The following is a 19,395-nucleotide window of genomic DNA, read 5'->3' on the forward strand; positions in this document are numbered from 1 at the left end:
TAATAAAAAAGGTTAAAGATAAAAAAAAATTATGGGTGGGACAACATGGAGTAGTGAGGTTAATCAATAGTCTACAACTGTCAATTATTTATACTTCAACAGGCTAATATCTCAGAGGGTAACTTTGTCTGTTTCCTAAAATTAAAGGTCAACTGTAAGAGGGCATAGATTTGGAAAGGGAAGGCAGGAAATAGATTATGAAGATGGAGGAAGCTATTGGGTTAAAAGCATGGAGAAAATCTGACTCCCTAACAATGGGATATACTAATTAAATTCTTTAAGTAGAAGATGTAACATTTTCTTTCATTATTTTGGCAAAAGAATGAACCTTAATGATACTGTATAGATATTCTAGATGGGTATAAAGACAAATTAATATTTTTTTACAAAAACTAACCAAATAGCCTGCAATCAAATTGTTTGTTATACTGTTCTGATTTCAAGTTATCACCAAATTAACGAAGAGCTGGGGGAGGAGGAGGAATAGGCTTTAATATAAGGCACCTTTCTCTCCCCACAGCTCTTTTTCCAAGGTTTAATTATGACACATCCATGTAAATTACAGTTTATTTTATGTAAGCACTCTATTCAAGATAAAAACAAAATACTGTGGAGGGGAAGGGAAGAGAGGGACACGAGCCATTGCAGATGAAACTGTTGCGGTAACCCCAATATGATCTGAAATCAAATAGATGACAACAGTTTTAAGGAATGCTCACCCATAATATCACTGTGACTCCTGATAAAATGTACCATGGAAGACGGCTATATAGAGGCAAGTAAGGTTCCATCTCCTGTAATTTTGAAGAAATCACAGCAAAATTAAAAATCGATCCTCCAAGTCGGGATTCCAAGCAGTAGTCAAAATCACAAAGCCCAGCTCAAGTAGCTCTGAATCAGTAGATTCACCCTAGCTCATGGAAAGCTATATTCTAGTAGTGGTTCCTTACATTTAGGTAGAAACCTTTAAGATTCCTAGATGGAATATTCTACAAATGATAAGACTTATAATATACACATTATTTCCTGAGTGCCTAATTCTAGTGGTATTCAGGGCAACACAGACAGGAAAAACAAAGTCAAAACGTGAAGGCTGCTGCTCAAGTGGATATACTTTAATGATGTTAAAAATTTTCTAATTGAGTTAAACTGAATTGGGCAGGCTTCCCAAGAACTCTACTGAACTTCAGGATGTGTGTGCATACATCTGATGATGCACATGTGTGTATCCAATGTTTGTGTATTTGTATGTGTGTGCATATTTGTGTGTACACTTGTGTGGGTTTTCATGCATGCATGTGCATGTTCCTAACAGACTCAAATGTAAGAGGTTAGGTTGTGCTTAATGACTGAAGAAGCACTGCAATGAAGTTAAAAACAAAAACCAAAACCTCATTTCCAAAACCATTAAAGCTAAGTGAAGTAGATGATTCACAGTGAACTAATACATATATATATTTTTTAACTGGTTTCAAATGTAAACATTCAATACATCTTGGTTTTAGGTCAATAGTTTTTGGCAAAGCCAACTGAACTGCTTTTATATTCTTTTTCTATCCCATGAAGTATGAACAGATATATATCATACCATTACTAGGATAATATTTATTTTAATATATTTCAATTAATTTCAAAATGCCACACAAATTTTTAATATATTTTCTGAGGTGATTTTTCTCTTCATTCATTTATTGAATTTTCTGTGTGGTTTCAATGCAATTTAATACATCTCTAGTGAATGCCTGAACTGTGAGAATTTTGAGTGTTATACATAAGAATAGTGTCCTGAACAGAGTAGGGAATTGTACTGAAGAGATTTTAGAGGCTTTCTAATCTCCCTTTAATAGCATCAGGTAACATGGTGATTATAGAGTATGGCAAGGTAAGAACTCTAAGAATATGCAGCCAAGAATTACAAAGTACCTTTCATTTTCATGTGAAACAAAAATGAGATACCAAGAAGTCAAAAAACTTAATTAATAACATGCAGCCAGTTTGCCAGTTATCCCAAAATCTAGACTTTTCTTTCTAGACACCAGTGCAATTATCTTCCCATTACAGTCAATTAGTATGGTCTAGATGGATAAACTTTGGTCTAATAAAGCAGTCAATCCTAAGTTCATTACCTTAATATAATACGATTTTAATTTTCACACATAAACTTAGTATCATTTCCATATATATGCATGTGTTTCATATATGTGTGTGTATATATATATATATATATACACACACTAATTTATATATAAAGTGCACACATACACACTATTTTCCATTTCGTTTTATTTCACTTATGTATTGTATGTATGATGGCTTGGATCTGCTTCAAAATAATTGCAGGTGGCACTAGTGGTAAAGAACCTGCCCGCCAATGCAGGAGACACAGGAGACGCAGGATCGATCCCTGGGTTGGAAAGATCCCCTGGAGGAGGGCATGGCACCCCACTCCAGTATTCTTGCCTGGAGAATCCCATGGATGGAGGAGCCTGGTGGGCTACAGTCCACAGGATCACACAGAGTTAGACATGACTGAAGTCATGTGTAACTTAGCAGGTTTAAGTCATGTCTACTTAGCACTCATGCATGCATGCTCAATCTAGTGGCGGGGGGTGGTGTGTAAAAGAAAAAAGATTGCCCATGAATTAATAATCATTGAAGCTGGGTGATGACTCCATCCTGGGACTCATTACATTTTTCTACCAACTTTTTCTTGTGTTCAAAATGCATGTTAAAATCAAGTAAATAAGTTTATGTGATTTATATGTTGGAGAATTTTCATATTTAAAGGCAGATTAAAATAGACATCTTTATTTGAGAGGCCACCCACAGGCAGTGTGTCCACTGAAATATACTGCCTATTTCAGTTTCCTAATATACCTGAGTCACTGTATTCAGTTTCCTTTTTTTACACATAGCTTCAAATTCAGGTCTTAGCTGGAGCTGCTGCTGCTCCTCTTCAAAGTCTACCAGGTCCCACTCATATTCCAGTCTGGCTTGTCGTTGCTTCCAAAACTCCAAAAACAATGTGACTATGGGCAAAGAAATATATAAAAACAAATATAATAAAAAGATGGCAGAATAAATGAATAAGAAGTCAATAATTGGGTTTTCCTTCCTTTAGAAAAATCATTTTGGTTGTATGATGGTTATTCTGGTACTATTATGTTTGATGATAAAATTATAATACTATGAATTTTAGTATAATACTATAAAATAGTATTGAAATAACTATATATAAATACAAATTAGTTCCTTAGATAAACATAGAAAAAATTTTTTTAGGCACACTATTCTCTCTTTCTTCATTCAGATAACTTGAAATGATATTTGAATGTGACATTTTACTATCACCTTGATTTTGTTTACATGTGTTTTACTGAAATCATTCAAGCAACAGTACCACTTTCTCAGGCTTAGGGAAATTTAAGGAAAATATAAGAGTCATTTCACAGCACAATATCTTTCTTTGTGCCTCTGTGTTTCTCTCCTCTGTCTATATCTGTTGGTCTGTCTTTCTCTGTATATGTATAATATATATTATTATATATAGTATAATATACAATATATATAGTTTTTTAAATAAACTATCACTTAAAGAATAATATATTTACAGAAAAGCACACAAACATGATCAGCACCCCTGGAAACTCTCCCTTAGAATCCTAAGGCACAGATGTAACTGGTTTATGTGTATATATTTATATATGAATATATAAAACACACACACAGCAGTTTCTTCAACCATTTATCTATCAATAGACATTTAGGCTGTTACCACTCCACACCTTGGTTAATGTATTAATAGAGAGTGTTGCAGTGAATATAGGAATACTAACATCTCTTTGAGATCCTGATTTCAATTATTTTGGGTAAATACCCAGAAGTGGGATTGCTGTATCACATGGTAGTTCTACTTTTAATTTTTGAGGAACTTCCACACTGTTTTCCAGTTGTACTGTTTAGCACTACCATTCATAGTATACAGGAGTTCATTATAATTCTCAACATCCTCATTAACATGTCTTTTTTTATTTTGGTAACAGTCATCCTATCAGATACCACCTCATTGTGGTTTGATTTGCATTTCCCTGAGAACTAGACAGCAAGTATTTCTTTTTCATGTTATCTGTTGGCCATTTGTATAACTTCTTTGGAGAAATGTCTATCCAAGTTCTTTGTCCATTTTTAAATCAGGTTATTCTTTTTTTTTTTCTTTCTTATTATTGAGCTACAAGAGTTCCTCATATATATTAGGGGTTAACCCCCTATCAGACCATGGTTTGCAAATATTTTCTGCCTCTCCATAGGTTGCCTTTGCACTCTGTTGATTGTTATCTCTGCTGTTCAGAGTGTTTTAGTTTGATTTCCTCTGGCTTATTTTGTTTGTTTCTGTTGCCTGGACTTTGGTGTCATCTGCATGAAATCATTTCCAAGTCCAACATGATAAAGATTTTCCTTATGTTTTCTTCTAGGAGTTCTATACTTTCAGGTCTTATGTTTAAGTCTAATCCATTTTGAATTGACTTTTGTGATGGTGTAAGATGTGAATGAGGGCTTTCCAGGTGGTGTTAGTGGTAAAGAACCTGCCTGCCAACACAGAAGATGTAAGCAACGTGGGTTCAGTCCCTGCATCAGGAAGATCCCCTGGAGGAGGGCATGGCAACTCCTTCCAGTATTCTTGCCTGGAGAATCCCATGGACAGATGAGCCTGGCGGGCTACAGTCCATGGGGTCACAAAGAGTCTGACATGAATGAAGCGACTTGGCACACACGCATACAAAAGGCAAATGAAAAATGTTGTCTGTCACATCAGTAAACAAAGGATATTTCTGCCATCAAGCCACTATAACCATCCAGATGATGAGCCTTGAGCAAACTCAGGGTAGAAAAGAACAGAATACTGACTATTATAGAGTTAAGAAACAAGCCGAAGTAATGAGTGTGCATGCACAACTCAGTCGTGTCTGACTCTTTGCCACCCCATGGACTGTAGCCCACCAGGGTCCTCTGTCCATGGAATTTGCCAGGTAAGAATACTGGAGTGTGTTGCCATTTCCTTCTCCAGGGGATCTTCCCAACCCGGGAATCGAACCAACATCTCTTATTTTTTTCTGCACTGGTAGGTGCGTTCTTTACCAGCTGAGTCACCAGACAAGAAAGTTAAGGTGCATGCCAAAGGAATGATTCAATGAATCCAAACTCTTGCATCTTCCCATATACAGAAAAGTGCTAAATTCAGTAACTTGAGATACATAGTTTTCTTTAATTAACAGTAATCTTTTGATGTACCAACTACCTGGTCTTTCTTGCAAAACTCCTTTTCACCCTGGTTCCTCCCTTATCTCTTTGGAGCAGTCCCTCAGAGCTCTCTGAGAGTCTGCCTCCCAGGCTTGAAGTCCTCAGAAAGTCTGCTAAGTGAAAAATAATTCTCAGCTTTTAGGCTGTGAATTTTTTTCAGCTGACAAAGATAAGGGTCTAATGTTATTCTTTTGCATGTCAATATTCAGTTTTCCCAGCACCATTGGAAGACTATACTTTCTTCATTTTGCTTTCTTGGAAATCCTGTTGAAAATTAGTTAACCATATACAAAGGGATTTATTTCTGGACTCCATTCTGTTCATTGATCTGCATGTCTATCTTTATGTCAGTACCACACTGTTTTGATTGCTGTAGTGAACAAACAGTTTCTAACTGGTTTTCTTCCCAGGGCTAAATGCAGAAGCAGCAGATACAAACACCCATCTTCCAATATTTCCTTGAAAGAGATTAGCTTGCAAACTTTAAAAGCTGCTGCCTTAGGGTCCAACTTCTAAACAGCCTGCATCCAGGTGCTGCCTGAGATCTTCCCATTTGGGACCCTGCTGGATCTTGGCACAGCCCCAAATACTGGGAGCCACTGAGAACGAAGAAGGCAGCCTGGCCAATCACAGGCCACACTTTTAAGACTAGGAGAGGTAGTTGTTTTACCTAATGCACAGAAATCAACACAAAGAGGCAAGCTAAATGAAAAAAACAGAGGAATAGGTTCCAAGAAAAAGAACAAGACAAACAAACTTCAGAAAAAGACTTTAATGAAATGAAGTCAAGTAATTTACTTGACAAAGAGATCGAAATAAGGGTCATAATAAACATGCTTACCAAGGTACAGAGGGCAATGCATGAATAAAGTGAGACTGTGAACAGAGACAGAAAATATAAGAAAGTAATAAACGAAATCAAGAGTATTATCAAGAGCATTAAACAGAGCTGAAGAACACGAGAATTTTATGGCAAAATTCAACAGGAGTGTTTGGCAGCTTACTAGATCAAACTGAGAAATAATCAGCCAACTCCAAGAAAGGGAAGTAGAATTCACCCAGTCAGAGAAGCAAAAATGAATTAATTAAAAATGGAAGATGATTTTTAAAAGGTGAAGTTAGCCTAAAGGATTTATGGGACAATATCAGGCAGACAAGCATTTGCATTAGAGGAGGTCCCAGAAAGAGAAGAGAGAGAGAGAGAAAATATATTCAAATAATTGGTAAAAACTTCTCTTACCATAGGGGGAAAAAACCAAATATCAGATCTAAGAAACCCACTGAGTTCCAAAAAAAGATGAAAACAAAGAGAAACACACTGAGACACATTATAATTAAAACTTCACAAGTTAAAGACAAAGACAGAATTTTATAAGCAGGAAGAGAAAACCACGCTATGTACAAGGCAACACTTATAAGACTTTTAGCAGGCCAGAAGGGAGCAACACATAGTTGAAATACTGGGGAAAAACAAAACAAAACAAAACAAAACAAAACAAAACCTGAGGACCAAGAATACTCTACCTAGAAAGTTTTCCAGACAAGTAAAAGTGGAAAGAGTTTATCACAAATAGAGTGGCTTTTGAAGAAATGTTAAAGGGACCTCTTTAAACTAAAATGAAAACATATGAAAGTATAAATGTCACTGGTAAAGGTAGATATATAGTTAAATTTAAAATACTCTAATGTTATAATGGTGGTGGGTAAATCACTTGTAAATCTATTATGAAGGTTAAAAGGTAAAAGTAGTAAAAATAACTAACTACAATAAAATTGTGTAACTATAATAATTGGTTATATATAATATATAAATATAACTGCTAAAGGATACACTAAGAAGATATAAACTGCAACATCAAAAACATAAAGCAGGACAGAAAGTAAAATTATAGAGCTTTATATGTATTTCAAATTAATTTGTCTTAGCATACAATAGAATGATATAATTACAAGATGTTTTACCCCTTTGTAATCACAAAGCAAAAACCCATAAAAGACATGCAAAAGATAAAGGAATCTGAGCATAACGTTACAGACAATTATCACACCCCCAAAGAAGAAGGCAACAGAGGAAGAGAGGAACAAAGGAATTACAAAACAATTAACAAAACTGTTGCCGAAGAACCCAAGTCAACCATTCTTCATTTGTTTGGCATTTGAAGCAAACTGGAAAGGTGAAAAAGTTCTATAAGTGGGTGCCTCATGAGCTGACCACAAATCAAAAAAATTGCCATTTTGAAGTGTCATCTTCTCTTGTTCTATGCAACAACAATGAACCATTTCTCGATCAGATTGTGACATGTGACAAAAAGTGAATTTTGTATAACTCAGTGATTGTCTGAGAAGAAGTGCCAAAGCACTTCCCGAAGCCAAGCTTGCAACAAAAAAAAAAGGTCATGGTCATTGCTGGGTGGTCTGCTGCCCATCTGACCCACTACAGCTTTCTGAATCCCAGAGAAACCATTATATCTGAGAATTATGCTCAGCAAATCAATGAGATGCACCAAAAACTACAACACTTGCAGCCAGTATTGGTCAAGAGAAAAAGGCCAATTCTTCTCTATGACAATGCCTGACTGTATGTGACAAAACTAACACTTCAAAAGTTGAATGAATAGGGCTATGAAGTTTTGTCTCATCTGCCATATTCACCTGACCTCTCACCAACTGACTACCACTTCTTCAAGCATCTCAACAACTTTTTGCAGGCAAAATGCTTCCATAACCAGCAGGAGGTAGAAAATGCTTTCCAAGAGTTCATAAAAATCTGAAGCATGAATTTTTACACTACAGGAATAAACAATCTTATTTCTTGTTGGCAAAAATGTGTTGATTGTAATGGTTCCTATTTTGATTAATAAAGATGTGTTTGAACCTAGTTATAATGATTTAAAATTCACTGTCCAAAATTGCAATTACTTTTTCACTAAATTACTTTTGCTGTTAAGCTAAAAGGACTTAACAGGCACTTAGAGTACATTCCATCCAACAGTAGCAGGATAAATATTCTTCTAAGTGCACATGGAATGTTCTCCAGAAAAGGTCATATATTGCCATCACAAAACAAGTCAATGAATTTCAAATGTTTGAAATCATATCAAGTATCTTTTCTGACCACAATGGTATAAAACTAGAATTATATGAAAAATAAAAACTGGAAAATTCACAAATATATGGGGAATAAAGGGCATGATACTGAACAAACAATGGGCCTTAGGAAGATGAAAAGAGAAATCAAAAAATATCTTGAGACAAATGAAATTAGACATACAATATACAAAAACTTATGGGATACACCAGAGGCAGTTCTAGGAGGGAAGTTCAGAGGGATAAATGTCTTCATTAAGAAACAAGAAAAAGCTAAAATAAACAACCCAACTTTAGACCTTAAGGAACTAGAAAAAGAACTAAGCAAAGGCAGTTGAAGTAAGGAAATAACAAAGATCAGAGTGTAAATATAATAGGGACAAAAGACAACAGAAAAGATCAACAAAAAGATAAATAAAAAACCTTTAGCCATAATTACCAAGAAAAAAAGATAAGGTTCAAATAAATAAAATTAGAAATTAAATAGGAGACATGCACCTGATTTAGTCAGTGATGGTTCACCGACTTGATGGACATGAGTTTAAGAGAGCTCCAGGAGTCGGTGATGGACAGGGAAGCCTGGCGTGCTGTAGTTCATGGGGTCTCAAAGAGTCAGACAAGACTGAGCGACTGAACTGAACTGATGCACCTGATATGACAGAAATACTAAGGATCGTTAACAGACTACTATGAACAGTTATATGGCAACAAAGTGGATAACCTAGAAGAAATGGATAAAGTCCTGCTGCTGCTGCTGCTGCTAAGTCACTTCAGTCATGTCCGACTCTGTGAGACCCCACAGACGGCAGCCCACCAGGCTCCCTCTTTCCTGGGATTCTCCAGGCAAGAACACTGGGGTGGGTTGCCATTTCCTTCTCCAATGCATGAAAGTGAAAAGTGAAAGTGAAGTCGCTCAGTCATGTCCGACTCTTAGCAACCTCATGGACTGCAGCCTACCAGGCTCCCCTGTCCATGGGATTTTCCAGGCAGGAGTACTGGAATGGGGTGCCATTGCCTTCTCCGGATAAAGTCCTAGAAACATACAATCTATTGAAACTGAATCATGAACAAACAGAAAATCTTAACAGACCAACTACCATTAAGGATATCAAATCAGTAATCAAAAACTTCTCCACAAATGAAATTCCAGGCCTCAAAGCTTTAATGGTGAATTCTATAATATAGGTAAAGAAGAAATAATCCTTCTCAAATTCTTCCAAAACCTAGAAGAGGGAAGAAACCTTCCAAACTCATTTTATGAGGCATCATTACCCTTACACCAAAGTCAAACAAAGACAATAGAGGTAAAGAAAATTACACTTGGTGAACACAGATACAAAGAACCTTAATAAAACAGTAGCAAATCAAATTCAGCAATATATTAAAAGAATCATACACCATGGTCAAATGAGATTTATTCCAGGGATATAAGGATAGTTCAATACCCATAAATCGATCAACACGGTATATCATTTTAACAAAATAAATGATTAAAAAAAAAAACCCATCTCAACAAATGCAGAAACAGCATTTAACAGAATTCAACATCCATTATGATAAAAACTCTCAAAAATACGAGTATAAATACAATGTATTTCAATATAAGGGTATACATGACAGGTCCACAGTTACCATCATAGTCAATGGTGAAAAGCTGAAAACTTTTCCTTTATCATCAAGGATAAGACAAAAATTCCCATTCATGCCACTTCTATTCAACTGAGCACTGGAAGTCTAGCCAGAGCAATTACTCAAGAAAAAAAAAGACACATAAATGAGAAAGAAAAAAGGAAAGAAGTAAAACTCTCTCTATTTTCATATAACATTAAGTTACAAAAAAATCCTAGCGTCTCCACCCAAACTGTTAGAATAAATAAATTTAGCTAAGTTCCAGGATAAAAATAAATGTATTAAAAAACAGTTGTGTTTCTATACACTACTCATGTACTATGAGAAAGAGGAATTAAGAAACAATCCCATTTATAATAATATCAGAAAGAACAAAATACCCAGGGAAAAATGTAACCAAGGAAGTGAAAGATATGTACACATATATACTATAAGACACTGATGAAAGAAATTGAAGATGGAAACAAATGGAAAGATAGTCCGTGCTCATAGATTGGAGGAATTAATATAAAAATGTCTATACTGCCCAAGTAATCTCCAGATTTAATGCAATTCCTACCAAAATTCCAATGCTATTTTTCACAGAAATAGAGAAAACAATGCTAAAATTTGTATAGGGCCACAAAAGACTTCAAATGGACAAAGCAATCTTGAGAAAGAAGAACAAAGCACTAGGCATCATATTCCTGATCTCAATATTACAAAGTAATCAAAATAGTATGGTACAATTGGCATGGCATAAGAAGAAACACACAGACCTAGAGAACACAATCAAGAGCTCAAAAATAATCCCAGGTATTATGGTCAATTAACATTTGACAAAGGGTCAGAGAATATTCAATGAGGAAAGAATAGTTTCTTCTATAAATGGTTTTGGGAAAACCGGATATTTGTTTGCAGGACAAAACTGAAGAAAAGGGAACCACTATGTAGGAACATAAACTGGAACAGAGCCATTATGGAAAACAGTACGAAGGTGACTTAAAAATTAAAAATGTAACTATAATATGTTGAAGCAATTCCACTTTTAGGCATATATCCAAAGAAAACAAAATCACTATCATGAAGATATCTTCACCCCCACATTCACTATAGCTGCTGGGTGTTCCAGGTATGGTTGCTCTTCTGTTTGTTATGACGCGTAAGGTGAGTGTTGGTGTACAAGCTCTCTCAATGGAGAGAATTGAAAAGTATTACATCTGTTGTAATTTGTATACATACCTGTCATCCATTTCTGATTCCAAAAAAATGACAGAGGCAGGATCTGTCTGGCACATGATGAAGAGATGTCCATACACTAACTTAACCAGAGGAGGTTGGAGAATTGTGGGTGAGACCTCACTGTCCCCTGTTTTCTCTTTGAATCTGGGCTTTACTCTTCAGACAAGCAGTCAAGCAGAAGTGACAGAAACCCATAAACCCCTCTGAGACACACACCCTCACAAATGTAGGTGTCCTTTTGACTGAATCAAGTTAGCCTGCTCTTTTGGCCAGTTTTTAAATGCACATACTTGTGCTTTGTTAAATTGGGGAGGAAAAAAGTCTACCTTTTCCCAGAGCCCCCCAAATTTTGAGACATGTCTTAGAAGTTTTTAGGTCTCTTCCTGACAAGTTACTCTTACAGAAAATACTTTCCTCACTGACAATGGGAGAAACTTCATGACACTTCTACTTCCCATGGGATGCAAAAGAGAAGAGATACTGGGACATTTCCAAAATTAAGGGGAATTCCACTTTATATGGGAATAGAATTTGACACAGGGAACTTAAATTCAAATGCTGATATATGAGCCCTCAGAAATTTTTGAGTCTTGTTCAAGTTTGTGTCCATGACTCAATATCCTCCAGCCACCAAATACTTAACATTTATTCTCCTGAATTAAGCAATTATTGAGCCTATTTTTACACAGTGCTGAGAGAGAATGTGATCTGAATACATAGGAAGTTTCAAAAATTAAAGTGCTTTTCAGAAAAATGAGTAGATAACTAATAGGGACCTTTCTGGACCAAGGACTAACAACCACAGATGTAGACTCCATTTGGTAGTGATGCTTGCAGAGACATAAAGACGTAAGATTACTTTCGGTTTATAAGGTATGCCAACTGTGTATGTTATATGAATAGCCATATAAATCACAGAGAAAGCTGTTTTTTTTTTGTTTGTTTGTTTGTTTTGAGAAAGCTGTTTTTATGTAACTACTTACTTACCCCAAATTCCCATGAAAACGGCAAAGAACAGTGTTGACTCATTGTCAAATAAATGGGAGATCTGCAAAGCAACAGTATCAGAAAGACTACTCAGTATCAAATGCAATACAAAAGGAGTAAACTGCAAGTCTTCACGCATACCACGTACTGCAATACATACATACCTTTGAAGCCAAACACGTTGAATTTAGTCTCCAATAGTCACATAGTTCATCACAGAGTGGGCACATGATAAGCTGACCCCCAATCTCAGGATCACAAATCTCACTGCTGCAGAGGGAAGAGCAAAGTTGCCTGGCTTTGTTTTTTTGGAGTTTTGTTTTGGCCACGCCTTGTGGCCTTTGTTGCTTAGTTGCTAAGTGTCCAGCTGATTTGCGACCTCATGGACTGTAGCCTGCCAGGTTCCTCTGTCCATGGAATTTCCCAGGGAAGAATACTTGAGTGGGTTGCCATTTCCTTCTCCATGCCTCATGGCATAAAGGATCTTAGTTCCTCAACCAGGGACAGAAACGATGTCTTGTATAGTGGTAGTGCACAGTCCTAACCACTGGACTGCCAGGGAATTCCCAAGAGCAACGCTATTTTAAAGATGTGTTTGGTATCCACACATTTGTTCTCAAGGGGTAAAGGGGTATGCATGTGTGCTAAGTCGCCTGAGTTGCGTCCAACTCTATGCAACCCTATGGACTTTAGCCTGACAGGCTCCTCTGTCCATGCGGATTCTCCAGGCAAGAATACTGGAGTGGGTTGCTACGCCCTCCTCCAGGGCATCTTCCCAACCTAGGAATCAAACCTGTATCTCCTGTGGCTCCTGCATTGCAGGCGGATTCTTTACTGCTGTGCCACTGGGGAAGCCCTGAAAAGGGGTGGGGTGGAAGGAATTGGGAGGTTGGAATGACTCATATGCACTATTGATACTATGTATAAAATAGACAACAGATAGGAACATACTATATAGCATAAGGAACTACTTAGCACACTGCGGTATCCTAAATAGAAGGGAAATCCAAAAGGGACGGGATATATGTAAATATATGTATGGCTGATTCATTTTGTGATGCAGTAGAAGCTCGCACAACATGGAAAAGTAACTACACTGCAATAAACATTAATTAATAATAAATAAATAGAAAAAACATTCCAAGCAAAAAAATAAAAAAAGTGATGTGTTTGGGTGAAAGTCCAAAGTTATTCTTACTGAAACACATTTAAACAATTTTTCACATATGGGACTGGGACAATATAGCAGCAATTTTTGTAGATCAAGTCATGCTTAAGGAAAAGAATCTTTAAAGCCCATTCTTAAACAGATTTTCCATAAAATACCAAGTGAGAGGTAGCTGTTGTGTTTGGGTCTTTTTCAGAAATATCAATTATCTGCTGTAATAAAAACATTCTGACACAAATTTCAGAAAAATATAATTTTGGCTAGCATAAGATTCTCTGTTTGGGCAACTCAGTTGCACTTACCTGCCTGACTTCTTAGGAATCGTTAATAAACCATAAACAAAACAAGCCAAGCCAACCACAGCTGCAAAAAACAGCATTTCTGTGTAAAATCCAAGAAAGACGAAATAGATGCCAATTTTTTCTCCATAATAATCCCTGTGAAAGAAGGTAAAAATAAAATCAGAGGCTGCAAGAATAATGAACTTCAGAAAGTCTTGGTTTTCCATTCAGACACACTTGTATTCTAGCTTTGGCCCCACTGCCTTCTAGCCCTATATATTTGATAAAGTTACTCAATGTTTTAAACTTTAGTTTCCACATCATAAAATGCAGGATGATGCTTATCCATAGATTTGGTGTAAGGATTGAAAGAGACAACACATATAAATAAGAAGCCAACTAAGTGGAAGTTAAGATTTATTTTTAAGTAATCAGGTAATTTGAAAAACTTTGAAATTTTAAAGAGAGTTTAAATGTTTTGAAATAAAGTACAGAACATGCTTCTAGCAATTAACAAATCAAAATCACATTCACAATGTGTCCCAAGACTTCTGCTTTATCTCTAAGATTGAAGAAAGTACTCAGACCACAATGGATGAGGGTAGTTTTACATATGAACTTTTATCTTCCTCAAAATCTCAACCTCTGATGGGTCTTACAGAACAGTGAGATAGGGTACAAACCAAGGAATCAAAAATGAGTGTGCAATGACATTCCAAAGAATAAACGGGCTCAGCTCTTGCTTTACAAGTTAAAAAATGACAGCATTAGTTAGCACGAATATCCAAATTTTATAATCAAGTTGTTTTTTTTTTTCCGGCTGTTGTTTTTTAAACTAACTCTCCCCTTAAGGAATCTCTCAAAGACTCAAAGACAAGGTTTTTTCTGCCTCAGAAAACTAGACTTCTTTAAAAAAAATTAAAAAAACACAAAACAGGTTAATCTTCTCCCTTATTCATATAGAGTTCAGCTCACCAAACATGTGAAGTCTTTCCACAGCTTCCTAGTCAGAGAGATGTGATTCTTCTTGGACACTAATAGCATGGTATACATAAATCTATTATACCATTTACAATTAAATTGTGATTTCCACACTCAAAAAACACAAATCTGAACACAAAGGGTTTAAATTTTACATAATACAAACTTAACATAAACTTAATTTCCCAATGAGAAGGTTTTAAAATATTTTTCTCACTCAATATTAATTTTATTGAACATCCCATCCTTCAGTTTTCAAAATTTCTAATCTTTTCTGGCAAAAGGAGGGATCTTTCTGCTTGTATCATCTTCTATTCTTCTCAGTGATAATAAACATTTTTATATGGTTGTTTTTCCTTGTTCTGCTTTTCAAATTACTATAATTACTGAAATTAAACTATGATTCCATTGTATTCCCTTGTTAATTTACTTACAACTTCCTTAGGTTCACTCACAGAAGATGAGTAAACTTGTTTTTTCCCCCTTCTTTTTTTTGCTGAAGAATACAGCAATTATTATGATACTGCATAACATCAAAATAAAAAGAATAAAAATATCTGAATATCAGTTTATGAGTTCCCTAGTAATTTTCTGGTTAGGTGCATAGCAGTAATATTGATGTTTTACCTTAAAATTACTGATCCTATAGTCTGAATATGTATAATATATAATTTATAATAGCAACAAAAGTATAAACTACTGAGGATTAAACTTAAGAAGGTTTTATAACTCTACAATACCCTTGAAAAAACCCAAAGTAGGCTTAAATAAAGACACATCTTTTCCTTGACATAACTTTGCCTTAATTAGAATATCTGAAGATGAGACTACCAGCCTACCTAAGTTAATTTATAAACTTAATGCAATTTCCATAAAAATACCAACCATCTTTTTTAGTTACAAGATGGACAAAGTTGAGATTCGAGTTTATATGGAAGGATAAACTTGTAGAATGTACAAAGAAACACCGTGAGTAAGAGCTATGACGAGTTACTAGCCCAACTAGATATTAAAATACACTAGAGCTAAGACACCACAATTAAAACAGCCTTCAAATCACTTTACTATACACTTGAAATTAACACAACATATAGCAAATCAACCATAATATAAAATAAAAATTAAATTAAAAAGACAGCCTGCTACTGGTCCATGGATAGTTAGCAAGGTCAATCGAATAGACAGAACATCCAGAAATCAGCTAGAGTACATACAGAAACCTAGTACATGATAAAGAGTTTCCTAGGTGGCACAGTGATAAAGAACCCGCCTGCCAGTGCAGGAGATGCAGGAGACTCGGGTTCGATCCCTGGAGGAGGAAATGACAACCTACTCCAGTATTTTTGCTTGGAGAATGCCATGGACAGAGGAGCCTGGCAGGCTACAGTCTACTACAGGCTACTGAGTGACTGAGCACATGTGATACAGGCGGTACCCCAAATCATTGGGGCAATGATAAACTTTTTAATAATATTAATATTTTTTGGACAAGTAGATAAAAGTAGATCTATTCTTTGAATAGAAAGTGCATATTTAACTTTATAAGAAACTGTCAAAATTGTTTCAAAGTTGCTATACCATTTTGTATCCCCATCACCAACCTTTGAGATTTCAAGTTGCCCCACATCCCTAATAGCCCTTATTGATGCCCATCTTTTCAATGTTAGCTATTCTAGTGGGCGTGCAGTGGTATTTCAATGGCATTTTAATTTTTATACCCTTCATGAATAAAGATAGTGTACATCTCTGGAGAGTCCCTTGGACTGCAAGGAGATCAAGCCAGTCAATCTAAAGGAGACCAATCCTGAGTATTCACTGGAAGGACGGTTGCTGAAGCTGAAGCACCAATACTTTGGCCACCTGATGCGAAGAGCCGACTCATTGGAAAAGACCCTGATGCTGGGGGAAACTGAAGGCAAGAGGAGAAGAGGGCAGCAGAGGATGAGAGGTGAGATAGCTTGACCGACGCGATGGACGTGAGCTGGAGCGAACTGCAGGAGATCGTGGAGGACAGAGGGGCCTGGTGTGCTCCGGTCATGGGGTTGCAGAGTCACGACTTAGCGACTGAACAGCAACAACACCTTTTGACATACTTACTGCCAATCCAGAAACATATTTCTTCGCTGACAAATCCTTTATAATCTTTTTTTCCATTTTATTCTTATCACTGAGTCATAAAAGTTCCTTAAATATTCTGGATAAAAGTCCTTTATTGATATGTGTGTTGTGCAAGCATTTTCTCCAGCATATGGTTTGCTCTTTATTTCTGTAACAGTGTTTTTTAAAGAGCATACATTCTAATTTTTGAAATTAAATTTATGTTTTTAAAATTGTGCTTTTTGCATTTTATCTGAAAAGTCCATGCCTAACTCCAGACCACAGTTTTCTCCTATATGATCTAGAAGTTTTATCGTTGTAGTCCTTACAATTAGTTCTCTAGCAGACCAGGGTTTGCTCCCTGGGTAAGGAAGATCCCCTGGAGAAGAAAATGACAATTTACTCTAGTATTCTTGCCTGGAGAATGCCATGGACAGAGGAGCCTGGCAGGCTACAGTCCATGGGGTCACAAAGAGTCAGACACGACTAAGTAACTAATGCACACGGGTGTGTGTGTGTGTGTGTGTGTGTGTGCACATGCGTGTGGGTGTGTGTATATATACACACTGTCCATGGGGATTCTCCAGGCAAGAATACTGGAGTGGGTTACATGCCCTACTCCAGGGAATCTTCCTGACCCAGGGATCAAACCCCGGTTTTCCACGTTGCAGGTGGATTCTTTACTTTCTGAGTCACCGGGGAAGCCTAAGAATACTGGAGTGGGTAGCTGTATATCTATATTTGAATTACTTACAAATAAGTTGTTTGAAAACATACTTCATGGTCCTTTACCTAAAATACTTCCTTGTCTATTAGTAAGAGTAAGGATACTGTCCTACATAATCACTGAGAAGCAACCTTAAGGATAATAACTGCTTTCTGCAACTCCTGTCTTTGTGATAACATGGTGTTTTCTTTCCTTTTTGGTTTACCTGGTTAAAAACTTCACACCTACTCATTAATTCTTTACATAAATTTTGTTAAAATTTTAACTTTATTTTAAAGATTATCTCATTACTGAAATGGAAAAGCAGTACAACTTGCTATAAATGAAAAGCTATAATATGATGAAAAACTTTAAAAAGTTATTAAATTTAAGTTAGATACTGCTATCTGATGAAATATATGAGCTTCCACTTTGTTCTAAAAGAAAATCAGAAAGTGCTAACAAGGTACTGATCTGAGAAGTAATGTGTTTGTCTATATCAAAGGTTATACGTATAAACCTTTGGGGAATATTTATAGCAGAAATATCTGTAGACAGCTAAGTACTCTCAATATATTTTCAACAATGTAAAATATGTAAGCCTCATTCTGACAACCTTGCTTATTTGAAAGTATACTATGAAAGTATTCTCCAAGGGCACAATGTCTGCAAATGTTCTTAATAGCACTGACTGTAATAGTGAAAATTTTGAAGCAGCCTAAACTTTTTTAACAGAAAAATAGATAAAAGAGTTATGCAAAATTTATAATATGGCACTCTATGCTCTGTTAAAAGGCAGAAGATAGATCTGGGTGCATTCACAGGGAAGTATACAAATAATATATTATTCAGTGATAAAAAAAAATCTTAGCAAAAAAGTAAGTAAAGAGTCCCTTGCTCCAGAAAAAAACAGCTTGTGTATGTATTTTGTTATGCATGCACATAAAAATAAAGCTGAATGGCTATCACCAAATCAAGCATAGTCACTTTGATGGAGTTTAAGGGAAGTGGAATTTCACTTAAAACTTTGCACACATCTTTATTGCTTAGAATTTTTTCAGATACATGTCCTACTTTTATAACTTAAAAAATTATATGACTACTAATCAGAACTAAAATATCCATCCAATGAAGAGTTCATATAATGATTTATAGAAACTGTTGTTTATATGCTAGCTGTCTTTTATTTATTCTTACAAATATCCCCTCCTATTTGCCTTTAATGAAACTGTTGGAATAACACTTCAGTTGACTTGCATATACACATCCAAATCAGTCTTATAAAAAAGAGGCTGTGATGCTGTGCAAGCAGAGCAGTTAAAACATTAATCACTGAGTAAAAATACCACAACCAGGGGTTCTGTCATCTGACTGTGTCTTTACTGAAACCATAGCAGGAGTCTCCTAACACCCTGTATGTATGTAGCATTGTTATGGTTCAAAGCAAGAACCTGCAACCAGAGTCTTCCTGCACAGCGAATGAAACTAAGAAATGAAATAATAGAACAACTGCCTTCACAGCTGAGATCGATATATACAAACTATATACAACCTTTCTGTTATTTTCTAAATTCCTGGACCCAGAGAAAAACAAACGAACAAAAAATAAATATATTAAACACTAAGTGCTAAACCCATTCTAAAAGATATACATATATCATTTAATTATCAAATAACCCCAAAGGGAAAGTACTACTGTTACTCCTATTTTACAGATGAGTCTCCTAGAGGTTAAATAACTTGAACATGTTTATGTTTCTAAGAGAAAGAACTTGGATTTGAACCTAATCTACCTAAATACTAAGGCCTAACCTCTGAACCATCAAGCTATTTCTGCGTAGTGGTTAAGACCATTCTCACAACAGCATTTTTCTCACAAATGAATGACTAAATGATAGTTTAGATACAAAACTGGGCAGATGGGAAATACAGTGGGTGAA

The 19,395-nt window shown here is 35.8% G+C and overlaps 1 protein-coding gene across 3 annotated transcripts in view; it reads right to left on the bottom strand.

The window, feature by feature from the left end:
- Positions 1-19,395, bottom strand: part of ANO5 (anoctamin 5) — a 102,716-nt gene that overhangs the window by 29,647 nt on the left and 53,674 nt on the right. For all 3 annotated transcript variants that reach the window (XM_043451407.1, XM_043451410.1, XM_043451408.1), the window contains 5 exons: positions 13,693-13,827; positions 12,387-12,492; positions 12,223-12,283; positions 2,878-3,029; positions 720-794 (listed from right to left, as the gene is read on the bottom strand). In XM_043451407.1, coding sequence (XP_043307342.1) covers positions 720-794; positions 2,878-3,029; positions 12,223-12,283; positions 12,387-12,492; positions 13,693-13,827 — 529 coding nt within the window. The remainder of the gene's footprint in view (positions 1-719; positions 795-2,877; positions 3,030-12,222; positions 12,284-12,386; positions 12,493-13,692; positions 13,828-19,395) is intronic.

Source organism: Cervus canadensis, chromosome 29, assembly GCF_019320065.1.
Source record: "Cervus canadensis isolate Bull #8, Minnesota chromosome 29, ASM1932006v1, whole genome shotgun sequence".
In the NCBI taxonomy this organism is placed as follows: domain Eukaryota; kingdom Metazoa; phylum Chordata; class Mammalia; order Artiodactyla; family Cervidae; genus Cervus; species Cervus canadensis.